At 40.7% G+C, this 15,962-nt stretch overlaps 1 protein-coding gene across 1 annotated transcript; it reads left to right on the top strand.

Annotated features, from left to right (window-relative positions):
• Positions 1-12,393: 12,393 nt before the first annotated feature.
• On the top strand, positions 12,394-15,540 carry LOC115734130 (integrator complex subunit 3 homolog). The gene has a single exon (XM_030664723.2). It carries the CDS (start codon positions 12,447-12,449, stop codon positions 15,384-15,386), a length of 2,940 nt encoding a protein of 979 aa, XP_030520583.1. The 5' UTR covers positions 12,394-12,446; the 3' UTR covers positions 15,387-15,540.
• Positions 15,541-15,962: the final 422 nt, after the last annotated feature.

A 15,962-nucleotide genomic window follows, 5' to 3' on the forward strand; every position in this document is an offset into this window, starting at 1 on the left:
TTACGCCTTTCGTGGAGACCAACTCGTGCCTCATCACCATAAAAATACAGTAAAAGAAGAAAGCAGTCGGTCCTTCGAGCTGGCTTTGACCATTCTTTAAGGAAGAAAAATGCTGCTTTGAATAGAACTTCTTAGTAGTAGCGGCTTCGCTTACTTTAATAGAATTGAAAGATTTCGAACCGATCCAGTCTGCCATTCCCCTCTTGGTGGGATTAATAGGTAGTATCTTTTGTTTTTTTTTGTTTTTTTTTTTTTTTTTTGCCCTTTTCTTCCTTTTTGCAAACAGGAAGAAAAAAGACATTTGACCATATTTACCGCAGATAGGAGAAAAAAACTCACGTGCATGATATTGAATATGGCCGGTTGTGAAATTGAAATCTAACGTAGAACGATTACGTTTCGGTCTATATATCTCTGGATCTTTATACTGCATGCCGAAGATTGTTTGCTTTCACCAGCGGTAAATATATGAAACGGGTTGAGGAATAATTTCTTCTCTTGGCAAACCGTGGCTTCTCAATATGATATTCCTCGTAACTATTAAAAGGCTGCTGTTTGTTTCGCGAAAAATTAATGATTTGAAAAATTAATGGTATCTTGTGTCGCTTGAAATAATTAGTTAATAGATGATATTTTCATTATCGACAATAATTTACTGAACACATTTTTTATTGGTTCATTTTTATAAGCGATAGAAGTAATCATTTTAAGGAAAAATATTTTCCAATCATTTCCGATAATCAAATGCACCCTGAGAAGTTTGTCATTAGGCTGTAAAATCTCAATCAAACTAATGTTCGAGTTCTGTTTATTTTTTTTTTCCTTGCCTTGGTAATTCCCCGTTGACCAATATGCTCGGTCGATTACGTCCCTATGTCAAATATGTTGACCTTTGCAGAACATCATGGATGGATATTTTGACTTCCAGGCACAAAACAGACATGCGCATGACAAATTCCTGTCCTAAGTTAAATATTCCCGTTTCAAAGTCTGAACCTTTCCGTCAAGCTAAAAGCCAATGGCTATGCAGTTCGAAGATCGTGGATCCCCAGCACGTCAAAGTTCGAGATCACCGACCGTAGAGGTCTTACCTCAAACATGGCGTCTATTACGACTTCTTGCATTTTTGGGCACGTGACACATTCGAGAATCGAACCACCAAGTCAAATTGAGTGATTTTGGGACTGCCCGTGGGATAAAACTGCACAAAAAGTAAAAAGTTTAAAAAAAATTGTTAAAATGGTTAAAAATAAGCTAAAAATTAAAAAATAAAAAATAAAAAAAAAGGCTTTGATTTGGTAACGCCGATGGTAGGGGATGGTTCGCGGGGGTCGCCGAGCCTCCGCTAGTGGTTAGCGACTCTCACCGACCACAAGCAAGGGCTTGCCGGCCCTCACCCAAATCTGGGCAAGGGTTGCCAAACCTCATTGGCGATGGTGGGGCGGTGATGGCGGCAAGGGCTTGTGCAAGCCCTCACCGCTGCCAAGTCCAACTCTTTTTTTTTTTTAATAATTTTTTTTAGTTTTTTAGCTTATTTTTAAAAATCAGTCCACGTGGACTGAATTTTTTGAACAATTTGCCACGTGAAGTCCATTTTTAAAAAAAATTTGCCGCGTGGACCAACTTTTTAAAAAGATTTGCAAAGTAATATTAAAAAATTAATAATAAATGTCACGTAATCAGTTTGACCGGAATTTCTGACCGTTGGCATTAAAATGATAGTTTTTTCTTTGATCCGGCACTTAAATGAGTTGACGAAAAATTTTGGCATTAAAGTGAGCAGCACCGTACATAAATTTTGATACTTTTAGTGTCCTTCTGCCGATAAAAATAACTCTCTTCATCGAAAAGAAATGTGAAGTGGAGCGACGCTTACGTTTGCCTTCAGCAATCAAGATGACCATGTTAGAATATATTTCTTATGTGGGCTTTATTAATTGTTATTATACTTATTAATTGGTCTAATAAAAAAAAGATACACAGTTTCCAATTTATTCTAATATGGAGCTGGATAGTGTGTGCTGAGTTATTTCCTTTTCCGTAATGAGAGGGTAGGTTACAAACTCTATAAATAGAACTCAAGTCCCTCTTCTAAACCCTAATGTCCACATAACCTCACATAAAGAGTTGTCAATCTCATTGAAACCGGTGCATAAAAGGGGTTAATAGAGGACAAGCTTTTGAGCATTGGATCGTCGTCAATTCCACATCAAGAATGATGGATTCGAAACAAAGTTTGTTAATTCCTTTGCTTGATAAACATGATTCGCTTATCTATACGTGTTATTATTGAGTTGCTGCATATGAATTAAAATCGCAGCTTACAAACCTTCATTCTTGAAAAATAACTTCCTTTGAAAGATTGTCCATATGATGTCTGATCGGTTCAGGATTGGTTTTGAAGACCCTTATGTCAAGTCACCAGTGAAAAGCAATTAGCGGGAGAAGTATGTTTTGGATTTTGGTACTTTTAGCGGACGACCCTAAGATTTCATTCGAGCGTAAGCCGCGAGAAGTTTTTCGCAAAGCAAATGCAGGTATAAATCCAAGTTAGATAGTCGAGAAGGAGGTGCTGGTAAGGACAGGGACTGTGGTCGTCCGTCTCCGGATTGCCGGCCGGAAATCCGGTCGGCACAACAGGCCGTCACCATTTTATTACGGGATGAAGCTCGTTGCTCATGGAAAGAGTGACTGAACACCATGTACGCAAATACATTTGGATCATGACGGCCTGCCATTTATCGTCGAAGAAAAAGTTCCGGTTATTTTGAGCATACCATTATACAAATTTGAACTCCCATCTGCACTTTTTTTTTTTTCCCGAATCACTCGAACTTTGAGAAAGAAAATTAGAAATCAAATTTTGACTTTATAGTTGAATAGGGGAATTTCTTATTGTTCAACAGCCAAGGACCCCTTTTGTTGACAAGGAAAACGGACCAGGAATACAACATTAGGAATGATCGTCTTACCGGACCGCGATCCCCTACTAAAGAAAAGGGAGAAATTACCAAAAAAAAGTCATAAATCTATTATAATTGTGTCAATTCAATCTTAATTTTTTTTTTGGCCGATTCAGTCATAAAATTTTGAGAAAAATCCAAAAAAGGGCCTGAAGTGCTCTTGATTTTTCAAATAAGGACCCAAAGTGAATTATATTTCAAATAAGGGCCCGAAGTAATATAGTACGTTTCAATTGAGGGCCCGAAGTGGTTATAATGTTTCAAAAAAGGGTACGGCTTGAAGGGTATTTTCGTTATTTCACATTTTAATTTTTTTTTTTTTTTTCTTTTCTTGATTACAAAAAAAAGGTATGCACAGGCGGGAGGGCTGCCCCTCCCGCCCGTGGCCGCCGGCCCACCGCCGGTGGGGGGTCGACGAGCGGGGTGAAGGCCGGTGGGGTCGCCGGCGACCTCGGTGGTCCCGCTCGTCGGAGGCAAGGGCCTCTGGCCCTCGCCAAAAACGGGAGAGGGTTGGGCCCTCTCCCAAATCTGGGTGAGGCCGGCGGTCCTCGCCTAGATCGGGGGTCGCCGGCCGTTGCCCGGGATTGGGCCGGAGTCGCGTTGACTAGGCGACCCCCAACCCGGGCGCGGATCGCCGGCCTCACCTAGATCCGGGAGAGGGCCCGACCCTCTCCCGATTTTGGCGAGGGCCGAGGCCCACACCTTTGACCGGGCGGGGCCGACGGCCACAAGCGGGAGGGGGAGCCCTCCCATCCGTGAACGTAAACTTCCTCCTATCTTTTTTTTTTTTTTTGGTGGAAACAGATAACAAAAACTATAATAAAAAAGAAAAAATTAAATAAGTAAAAAGACTAAAATACCCTTGAATCAAGCCTTTTTTTGAGATTTTAAGGTCATTTCAAGCCCTTATTTGAAACAGTATTCACTTGAAACCCCTATTTGAGAAAATACAAGGACTTCGGGCTCTTTTTTGAAACAGTGTTCATTTGGGGCCCTTATTTGAGAAAACATGAGGAATTCGGGCCCTTTTTTGAATTTTTCCCTAAAATTTTTATAATTGGGCTAATTCAATCAATTTGGTTGTCAACCCAGACATGATAAATTTTTAATAATTTACTAATATTTTTTCAATTTTTCAATTTTTTTAAATATTTTTAGGATTTGGGCCTGGGATCTCCGTCCATCACTGGGTGAGGGCTCACGACCCTGGCCCGACCGTAGCAAGGGTTTGCGGCCCTCACCCTAGGGCTGGAGGAGGTTGCTAGCCCTCGGCCAATGGCCGGCAGCCTTCCGTAGGCTCAAACCCTAAAAAAAGAAAAAAGAAAAGAAAAAGGTAAAAAAAATGATTAAAAAATAATCAAAAATTCAAAAAATATCAAGTATTATTAAGAAATTATCATGTTAGTGCCAGTTGGACAAATGGACTAAATTGACATAATGACAAGAGGTTTAGGACTCAATCAATTAAAAAAAGTTTGGGACTAAATTGACGCAAATGCAATAGATTTAGAAATTTGTTGGTAATTCTCCCATAGGGGAATGACAAAAGGCACAACCTAATTGAATTTACTTTTGTTGTTCATCTCTTTTTGGCTGCTCCCATGACAAGTTATTCTCAGTATTTACCTAATGAAACACAACTCGAAGTGGCACTCTTCGGTTCTTTAAACCACTTTCAACCATGAGTTGGCCCTTTACCAAAGACGGGATCGCACACCTTCAACACCCATTAACGATAGAGGACAGCGACATCGTTCCATTCCAAATCGCACATAAAAATGGTTTGTTCGAAAACAAAAATGCTTATTATTGAAACAACAATCGAGATGAAGAAATCTTTACATTCTTATGAAATCAAATCTGATTCTGTAGAATTGCGGTGTCATTTTTTATTATTATATTGTTGTTCTTTCTTTTCTATACTTATTCCGCACGTGCACCGCACACATATATTTGTATGCACGTATAACTCTTTTATTTGTCCTCAATAATCCGTATACAACTTAGATCAATTCAATAAATTCCACAGCTTCTAAAGCATCCTCTCCACAGCTCGAAGCCGACGCCAGCATTTGTCTGAAATCGATAACTAAATTTTGTTAGAACCGAAAAGCTAGTAATTACCTGCGACACGCCTAAACAATACATGGTCAGAACATTATCCACTCTCCCCAAGAGCTTCGGTTCCCGCCGCGAGAGGGCAAGAAATCTTCGGCACCGATAAATCACGATCAGCTACCATAGTAGCCGATCACGATGGATTTCAGTACACACCAAGAATTGCATCTGGACGAAAGCTTTGTCACCCGAAGTGGGCGAAATACGGAAGCCCTTGAGGGAGAGTGAGCAATGCCGAACCATCGGATATGTGCTTCGACCGTTTGAGGTCGACTGCACGATCTTTTCTCACCGGCTCGACCAAGACACAGTCCCTCGCACTCGCCCCAGAGACTTCCAGACTTGCGCTGTTTTTTTTTTTTTGGCTAACCAGGCCGGCCATGGCCAGAAGCCATCGAGGGAGATTGCTAAGTAGAGAAATGCTTTGGTCTCAGCAGCGGCTCTCAAAACACAATCTCAAACAACGATTTTCGCAAAAAAGCAAGACAAAGCCTGTTCGCTCTCCCTCGATGGCTTCTACTTCCAAGACTTTGCATCTCATTTCAAAGCCAAAGTGAGAATTATAAAAAGAGACGCAGGATCAGAAGATCCTGAGGGAGAGTGAGCAACCCAATTTGCCTTGGAGTTTACTTTGCTCTAACTAAGCTTTTGGTTCTGAGGAACAAGGATTGGCCGAGAAGACCATTTTATAGTGAGAAAAATAGGTGGCCAGCATGGTGGGGAACCCACATCTTGGCTCTTGACTTTTTTTGGGCAAACCGGATCTTCTTTGCTTCCAGATATGTTTCACAATGGATATATGAAAGTAGGTCATTGTACATGGATAAAGATTGGAAATTGGAAATGTGCTCAAAATGTGCTTGACACCTGGGGCAGAAATAGACATTTGAAGCCCTAGAAAAATGCTCGAGATGACTTCCAAATCGAATCCAAGTTAATTGTCTCGAGACGGCTCACATGATTTTGACACGAACATGAATAATGGGAAAATTGTCCAAAAAAATCTCAAATCTATTGTGGTATGTACGGATTTTTTTTTTAATTTGGTCAATATAATCGTAAATCTTTTGACGATTTTTCATTGTAGCCCTTTCGGCCAAGAAAAACAGGTTCTCGAGTAGACCTGGAATAGGACCGGAAGAACAGGATAGGTTCCAAAACAGGTTCCAGGATAAACATGGTAGGTTCTATGTTCCAAAAATTTGGAACCAAGTTATAATAGGGTTTGTTTCGGGTCCAGGTCCAAAACCTACCCACCTCGCCCATACTCATCCCTAAGTTAGTCCATGCAGGATTCAAGGAGAAAGAGAAAGATAAGGAGTTGGATATGAGAGTTGAGGAGCCTAGGATCGGTGAAGGCTGCGACCCTCGCTTGTGTCCGATGAGGATGTGGCTGTCGAAGAAGATGCACAGTAGTGTTGAAAAGAAAAGAAAAGAAAAAGAAAGAAAAAAATAGGGAAAAGAATTGAATTTTTTTTAAAAAAATTAGGAAACAATAATTCTTCCATGTTAATAGCTGAAAAAAAAAAAAAAGGCTAGTCACGCCAAGTAGGAAAGCCACCGCCGACTGGACCACCACGTTCATGATTTTCTGCGTAAATTGGTTGGATGGACTACATTAGAATATCATCAAAAAATTTAGAACTACATTGGCTAAATTGAAAAGTTTATGACAAAATTGACTGTCGTACAATGGGAAAATTGTCTAAAAAATCCTAAACTTATTACTCTTTCGCCAATTCAATCCAAAATCCTTTAATTGTATCAATTGAGTCTTAAACCTTTTCAGTTTTGCTAATTGAGTGTATTTGGCAATTTTGACCGAAAATTATTAACGTAGACGTCAACTGTCTTGCGTGGAGTCAATGCCAATGTAGACATTTTTTTTTATTTGGTATTAATATTTTGTTTTCGTCTTCTTTTTTGATCTGTTTCATATGCCTAATAATTGATATGTTCTATCTCTAAGTTCTAAGTGCTTTGAAGGTTCTTGGCCTTGGTCTCCAATCTAAGCCATATATGTAGGGGTGTCAAAATGGAATTGACTACCGAATCGAATCGCGAACCGAACCGAATTGAATTGAATTCGCGCATTTTGCTTTGGTTTGGTTTTCAGTTAAGGTAATTGAAAAATAACATTTTTTTAGTTCAGTTATTTCGGTTCATTAACCAAATCGCACTAAAAATCTTCAAAATAACTTTTTATCTTATTTTTCCTTTTCCTTTTCCTTTTCCTTTTCCTTTCTTTTCTTTTTTTCTCTTTTTAGGGCTGAGGGCCGATGGTTGAAATTTTTTTCATTGCTTAAGAATCCATCCGATGGAAGGTTATAGTAGCAAAAGCCATTGGAATTACCTGTGGGCGAGGGTCAATCTGGCGGTCACCCGGCCCCCGGAGAGGGTCGGCGACCCCGTTGGCCCCCGGGCAAGGGCGTCGCGGCCCTCACCAATGCGAGATCAAGCGTCGATGAGAGTCGCAAAGCCCTTGTCCAGTCCCTCGTGGCGTTAGCGAGGGTCGCAATGCCCTTGATCAAGGTCGGCGACCCAAAAAAGAAAAAGAAAAAATAAAAATCAATAAAGAAAAATCAAAAATCGAATCGAACCGAACTGAATTGTTGTTTTAATTAATATTCTGTTCAAGACGAGATTCGATTTAGTTCAAGCTTGAACCATTTACACTCCTAGAACCTTTGACAGGTTGCAATAATTACTACTAGTTGCGTTTTTATTTTTTATAGTACGAGAATAATGCCACTTATCTTAGGCATGTGAATCTTATCCACATTATCTTTTGCACGTCAACGCAAGGGAAAATTCCAAATTGACAGTCCGCATTGGCCGAATCCTGCTTTTCTATCCTTCTTGCTTTAAATCTCGACACCCAATGGCATATCTTCCATTTGGATAAAAAAAAGATAAATGTGCCTTTAACGGTTCTGACACGTGTCCCAAAAAAAAAAAAACTATTGCCATGATTGAACTACAGTGTTTACGATTTTCGATGAAGATTGGCCAAAAGAATTACCTCGAAATTTCATATAAATATTTAAAATTAAATTAAAATTTTTAAAATTCAATTCACATTCATATGATAGATGTAAGATTCATTGGGTAATTTTTCCTTGTTGACTTTCTTAAACATGCTTGTCGTTTGTAACAAAGACATGTCTGACATGGAATATTCACCGGTGTTTCTTCAGAGAAGGTAAAAGTCATTTAGTAACTCTTACATGATAACATCTAAAAGCTAAGTGCATAACCATTTGATTGAAATAATATGTTATATTTAGATATCACAGTCGACTTTCTAAACTAACATTTTGACACTAGATAATCATCCAATTAACTTATAATTGAGTTTATTTAGATGTCATGGTAGGAAAGTTATAACAACTAAAGTTGAGGGTCATAACTTCTTTTAAGATGAAAAACTTCCCATTATAAGAAAGTTCAATAATTGTAGTCGTATAAAATGATACATCATGATCATTAAAGACGTACCATACACGCGAAAGCCCGACGGATCAATGGCGATGAAGAGGGATTGCCAACCCTTCTAGAAATCCAACCCATTGACAAGTTTCGAGAGCACACTACGAATTTGCCTTTACTGTGAAATGGGTTTTCAAATGGAGTCTTAAACCCGCCATTGAGAGCACGGTGAATGTTTTGAGCAAATGGATGTAGCAACTGCAAAGCAATCGAAAGATAGGATTAACTAGATTTTTTTGGGTTAGTAGTAAGTACGAATACATCCTAATATATCTTCAAAAAACTGAGTGTTTTTCATATAAAACTAGAGAAATTTGGGATTTAGGGAATTGTAAACTGAAATCGAAGCCCGAACTGCACATCACCGCCCAATATCAAAATGAACGTCATGCGACAAATAAATGTGCTATGAAAAAGGATTGTTTGCGCGATTTGTCGAATAGGGCCATGTATATGGAATATGTTGGCATGAAGTTGGCATTCATTTTCGTTCTTTATGTTCCTCTCGACATACATTGCTTCGGCTCCCACCAAAAACTCTCTCTCTCTCTTTTTCTTTAGGATTTCCAGCGCCGCCGGTAGCACTTCTTGAGGGAGAGCGCGACATTTCTCTCTCGTCTCCTCATTATCAAGATTTCTACTTTTTTTAGCTTTTCTCTCCCATTCTATTTTGGGAGTACTTGTGTGTGAATAAATTTCTACGGTTGATTTTGGGTGGACGTGGAGACTAGTTCGGCCATTCGTCCAGTTGACAGCCATTGAAGAAGATGTTTGTGACGTGATTTCACAATCTCTTCGAGATTACCTCGCTCTCCCCTCTCGATTTAGATTTAGGTTTAGATCCGAGGGTTATACTCTCCCGGACTAGATCTATATATAAATCTAGGAGTTATTTATAGGTATTTGATATTTGTTCTTTCAAAAAATTGTGCTCGGATATGATGATGAGGACATCGAACCTAGAAGCACACCGCAAACCGTTGCAAATGGCATGGGAGACTCGGTGTATACTCATCGGTGAATCTAGTGATCAGCCGCTGTTTACAATGACAAATCTGTTATTAAGGGATGAAATTGTGCTTTTACCTACGAGTGTGCTATGTTATATGCTTTTAGGTATTTGCTTTGTTCCGTAGTTTTTTGAGATTTGCTAGACTTGAAAGCTTTCTATGTACCTCTCGAGTACTATTCTGCTTAGGCTTTGTCCGTTTGTTTTCCAGAAAGTCGGTTTTCAGGAAAATGACAATATTTTCCGTTGTTAGACTTAAACCCGAAGATGACCCGGAAATATTTTTTGCTTTTTAGTATGGAAAATTAGATTTGACTTCCCTTTGTGCACCCCTTCGATAAATTTTATTTGTATTTTATTTTTTTATTATATTTTTCATTTTTATTTTTTTAAGTTCTAAAGTTTTTATTTTTTTTTATATTTTTCCCTTTTCATTTATTTTTATTTTTATTTTTTTCCCCTTTCCCTTCTTCTATCGATTGCTGACCGCGGGTGAGCTCGAGCCTCGCCACGGACCCACAGGCCGACGAGGCGAAGCTCTGGCCTCTAGCCACGCTCGGGGGTGACAATGGAGAGGCGAGGTGAGGCGAGGCTCGGCCTCGAGCGAGGTTGAGCTCATCGGCCTCGTCGCTTGTGGCCGGTCATTGGTGATTGGCCAAAGAAGAAAGGAAAATAAAAATAAAATAAAAATAAAAGAGAAAAAAATAAAAATTTCGAATTAAAAAAATGAAGATAATAACAAAATAAAGAACAATATTTTTTGTCATAAAATAAAAAAATAATTAAAAAGAAAGAAAATGTGAAAGAGAGGAGGAAAAAAAGATGAGGGAAAATGTTTTCCGCTTCTCAATACTAAGGAAAATGTTTTCCCCATTTTTGAATGCGCGTTTTCCATGAGAGGAAGATGATTTCCTTGACTTGTTTATTTTCCGCGAAATGAATGCCGAAAAATCCGGAAAATATTTTTCTTGAAGTTGATTTCCACTAAACGAGCAGAGCCTTATTAGATAAGCTACTTGTACCTTATGAAGATAAGTAAGGATGAGTTTCGCATGTTCGATGCCCTCGGAATTTCTGGAAACAAGATTGAGACAAGGCGAACATGAAAATGAAGTTGAAGAGATGTTTAGATTACTCAAGTAATTTTGTCGCGGGGTATTCTGAACACCTGAAAAAATCCTAAGCATCAGATGAACACAAAGTTTGCCGATGTTGCTCCATTGCTGCATCACAAACTCGCAGACAGCCAGACAAACAAACTAGGATAAAAAAGGCTGCACCTTCCGCTTATGAACCCCATGACGGCCTGCAGAATCACCTGAATGAGAGATCTAGAATTTGCCATTCGAAACGATCACTTCCACGGCATTTCGCCGCGGAAACAAAATGCTTCCTTCAAGTCATCCTGGCCGACATGGCCATTTGTGTCGACGCTAGATGTGTAGCTGCGTCAGGATTCACACCTCTACTGATCCTCCTCCTCGACACCAGCTCGGCCTCTTGCATCCTGCCTTGGCCCTGCAGAAAAATGAGATGTTGGACTCGCGTGTCGCCGGCGTGTCTGGAGCGCTGACCACGTGTCGGTTATGTGTCGGAGAGTCTCGAACACAACACGATACGGAGGCCCTCGAAGAATGTCGGTGCTTCCCAACTCAATCTCGGAAACCGTTGATTAGAATACTGTACGTGATGCCGTGTGAAAGCATCCCCCCACACGCGGAAACCATCGATTGGTGATCTGCGCATGTAGCAATGTCAGGTTCTCGGCTCCCTTTGAGACATTGTCTCGGGCAAGCTCATGGCTTCGTTCATATTCCCATCCTTGCAGTCTCCATTTATTAGCACAGCGGATGTACAGAAACCGGGAGACGCGCCCCCCTTTCGCTCATCTCACCGAGGGTCTTACCGCCTCCACGAGCATCCTTGCAATCGCCCAAACCGTTCAACATTTAGGAGGATACCTGCCTACATCCATGACGCAGCCCTTGCTCAAGCATTTCATCCCGCATCCTCGAAGCCGAGACTATAAGTCATTTCTAGTACCCATCAATGAGAGTGGCATACGTTTGTTCGGACATAAGATTTGACGCACGACCGGAAAGAGATGAAGCATAAAAGCAATAAGGAGAAATCCAAACACAAGATTTTATATGTGCCACATATTCTACCGATCTCAATTTCACAACACTCGAGATGTGATTTGACGAATGGCTAGATGGGTGCGTCTTCTCCCGTGGCAGTGCTTAGATTCAAGTCATCATTAATCTATTCTAGGTCGGTCAGGAGCCGAGCAAGCGCGTCTTACTTTTGCCTACTAGACTTCAAATTCATGGACTTGGTTATGTTAGCTTTGACGGTCCATTTTCTATGTCAAAACAAAAATTTCGGATAGTTCTAGATACATATGTACGAGTACGCAATTAATAAAGCGAAACAATTAATAACAATAAGAAATACTAATTATCACTATATTTTTTCCTTTTTCTACTCCTTCCAAGTGCAAAATAACCCCGAGGGTCACGGATTTTTTCCTATAAATTGGGACATAAAAAGTAAATCAATTGTAAAAAGAAAAAAAAAACGCAATATTACATGGAGCGTAAAATTGGTTTCATTCAACCCAGTACGTTAAACACAATATTAGAGTTAATTTTTACTTAATTAAAAATTGGTAATTGCTCAAAAATGGAAAATAATCGGCCACACCTTTCCGACGACTGCGGCGAGCGCCGCCGCGACGCGACGGCATTCTCTTTCTTTTTCTGAAACCCTTCGACAAGTTGCTCCCAAACCCCTCAGAATGACTACGCACACTGCCGACCGTTAGGCCTTCCACTACCTCCTCCTCCTCCTCCTCTAGTCATGCCATGGCCTCGAAGCTACTCTCACTCGGACCTCACGAAGTAGAGAACCATCTCGAGCTCTCTCTCCGTCAAGCCTTCCACCTCCTTGAGCCCAAGCTCAGACCGCCCTTCCCTCTCAAAGTCTTAACCTCGGACGAATATTCCAATCTCACTCGAGCCATCCTCTATGGAGCTCTAACCGAGACCCATCTCGCCAAAACTCACATCAAGCACTTGCACGCCATCGTCACCGACGGGTACGCACTCTTCGTGAATCTAGTAGCTCGAATCGTCAACGAATTGTACGAGAAGCTCGCCGAGATGGCGAAAACTCAGGTCCTATGGGCTGCTAGCGAGATGGTCGATGTTTCTGCAGTAGGGTTCAGTGAAATGCTGGTCTCGCTGTTGAGGCAAATAGTTGGGGGCGATTTTAGCAGTGGAAATCTGTGGTTGTGTTTCGAGATGGTGAGCCTGTTTTTGGGTAAATGGAATTGCTTGCTAGAAGAGGATCCGTTGGTTTTGACTTGTGCGTTGTATAGCTTTCTGAGGTTATTGGCTGACCATTGTAGGGTGACTGTTGATTCAAGACTGGAAGCGTTGAAGAAGTTGGAAATTGAGTTTTGTGTTAAGATGCTGAGAGTGCAGTTTGGTTTGTGTTTGAAGATTGGGAGGGATTTAATTCGGTTGTTGCAAGACTTGGTCCACGTGCCGGAGTTTCGAGCAATATGGATGGATTTGGTTTCAAACCCGAGAGAGTTCGGGGTCGGCGAATTTTCGGATATTGCGCAGATATATTCCATGAGGACTCCAAGTCGGTATTTCTTGCTTCGACTTACCCCGGAGGCAGAAATGCAATTACGATTTCTGCTCACGCACGTGAAGCTTGGGAACCAAAAGCGGCATCAAACCTGGTTTGCCAGCAAGTTTTTTGGCACTCCGGATAGAGAGACTCTTATAGTTGATATTGTTCGCTTCATATGTTGTGCACACCACCCATCTACAGAAATCATTCATTCGAATATTATCCCGAGGTGGGCTGTCATTGGATGGCTTCTAAAGTCTTGCAGGAAGAATTATGTGGAAGCCAATGCAAAGTTGGCCTTATTTTATGATTGGCTTTTCTTCGATGAAAGAGTGGATAAGATTATGAACATTGAACCGGCATTGTTGTTAATGGTTCATTCTATACCTGACTATATCGAACTAACGCACACTCTTCTTGAATTTTTGTTTCTTCTTGTGGATAACTATGACGTGGAACACAAGGATATGATATCTAGCAGAGTTTCAACATCTTTCAGTCTGCTCACTAACAACAAAGGATTGAGTCGCAATCTTGAAAATTTGACATCGGCTGAAGCACTTTCTCCACCTCTGAAGGAGAAGCTTAGGTGTTCCTTATCTGGTACGAGAGTTGGGATTGCTGAAAAAACACAATCAGCTAAAAGTCTTGGTCATTTAATTCCCATGGAGGTCGGAACAGTTCTACCTGAGGAACACTATACCTACATCCAGAAAGATGAAGTTGGGCCCAAGTTGGTCGATACTTCTGCTTCCTTTCCTTCAAGATTCTTGACCATCACTTCAGAAATTCAAGAGAATGATATCCAAAAATTGGTCGAAGGTCTCAGCAAAGCAATTATGAACTCAAATGCATCAAGTCTTCAGGCTTTAGGGCACATTCTTGATTTGTATGTTGATGTTGGCAGTGACTTGCCCACACATTGTTCAGTATCTCCCGAGGTTTTATCATCAACTATAGCAAGGGAACTAGAGTCGAATGGATACAAACTCTTTGCACCTCTCGAGCATTCCCAAGATGATCTTGATGTTGACGAATGCAAGTCTCCTACAACCTTAATTATTTGGAAATATCTCTTTTCTAAGAGCGAAAGGTTAGTTCAAATGCTTTTGTTTTGGTCGAGGAATGGTTTTCCTGTGGGAGCACACTTGCTGTATTACGCATCAAGACTGGCTTACGAGGCAGACATGGCAAATCATATGGTTCATGAACTCGCGGGAGATGATCTTTACAAGTTGATCAGCACCCGGGTGCCATTCCTGATGGGTCACATTGATCGTTATCTCGCCTTTTCAGATAAAACGCGAAAGAACTTTCCTGTACCACTTATCTCTGCAACTTTAATAGACAGAGAGTTAGCTGTTACATTGGTACAGGATGCTTTCTCTGCGTACAGACATTACCTTTTACATCTAACGACTAACTTACCTAAAGAAGATGATAGAACTCTTTCAGAGCTTCTTGTTTTTGATTTAGCGTCTTGCTCAGTGTGGAAGGGGGTGAAACCGCAGTTTTTGTTCCACAGTGTCTTTACTCAGCTTTCTGATTTATCCATTGGCAAGGAGCATGTCATCAGATTACTTGTGAGTCACTTGAACGATGGTGATATTGTCGATATAAAGTTTGACATTGCACAAAGGAAGCTATCCATAGTGGGGGAGAATGTGGAAACTGTTCATGATTTAATCCAAAGTTCCCTTCACTGGGGAGCTGATGAACAACATAAGTTCTGGAGTCTGATTAGGCTGGAACTTGTGGCTTCTCAGGTCCAATTAGAGAAGTTGGTCTTAAAATTCTTTTGCTCAGGTGGGATAGATGCAGGTAAGGGTGCTATTGCAGTGGGAGGCCTTTTAGATTTGTGCTGTTCTCGATTACCTACATCCGAGCTTGTTGGGGCAATCCTGTTGTTACCTAATAATGGGTTTCATGACTTTTCTGCTTCTGTCCTGCAAATGTGGGCTGTGTCTCATGCTTCATTGCTGTTTAATAGCTTAGCTGAGTTCTCTAAGAAAGTTGAAAGCATCGACAGAAAATCTATCTTCTCCGAATCTGCTGAGCTTACAATCAACCATTCTGCAGTTTTATGGTTATCCAATTATTGTGATGCTGAAGGCTTGAGCAGATCCAAAATTTTTGGTTGCTTTCCCCAGAACACTCGCTAAGAATGGCAAATGGTCTCATTACACGAAGCTAATGGGTTTCACTAAAGGTAAGGTGCTAGATAAAGGACCTTCCATACATCAGGATGCAGTTCTTGCGTGCTGTGATAAATTTTGAGTCGTCTATTGTTAAAATAGATATTATGTAGATGCCTGTCCCCATCCCCGTCCTATAAAAATTGGAAGAGCATTTTCCATACATGCCCTGTCCATTTCTTGAAAACTCCAATAGGCTCGCATTCTGTCCAATTTTCTTACATCATAGTTTTGCACGTCTTCCCCTTCGCTCATTTTCCTGTCATTTTCCATTTCTCTGACTACTTTCATCAGAGAGAAACTTTTCAAGTTTCTGTACACGATTTCACATAGTGCGCCTCTAACAAACTGATCTGTCTTATTCTTAATATAAAAGGCTTGACTATCTTTTTGTTTTTCATTGTACAATGTTATACCGAAGATAAGATTGATTGTTTTATTCTAGTCTGCACGCATTGAGCACACGCTGGTGGTGCGGATGATCCTGAAGGTGTCAGACCAGGCGACAGAGCTCGCAGCGGGGGCTATGCTGGCGCTGTGCTT

The sequence above is a fragment of the Rhodamnia argentea genome, chromosome 6 (genome assembly GCF_020921035.1).
Source record: "Rhodamnia argentea isolate NSW1041297 chromosome 6, ASM2092103v1, whole genome shotgun sequence".
NCBI lineage: Eukaryota > Viridiplantae > Streptophyta > Magnoliopsida > Myrtales > Myrtaceae > Rhodamnia > Rhodamnia argentea.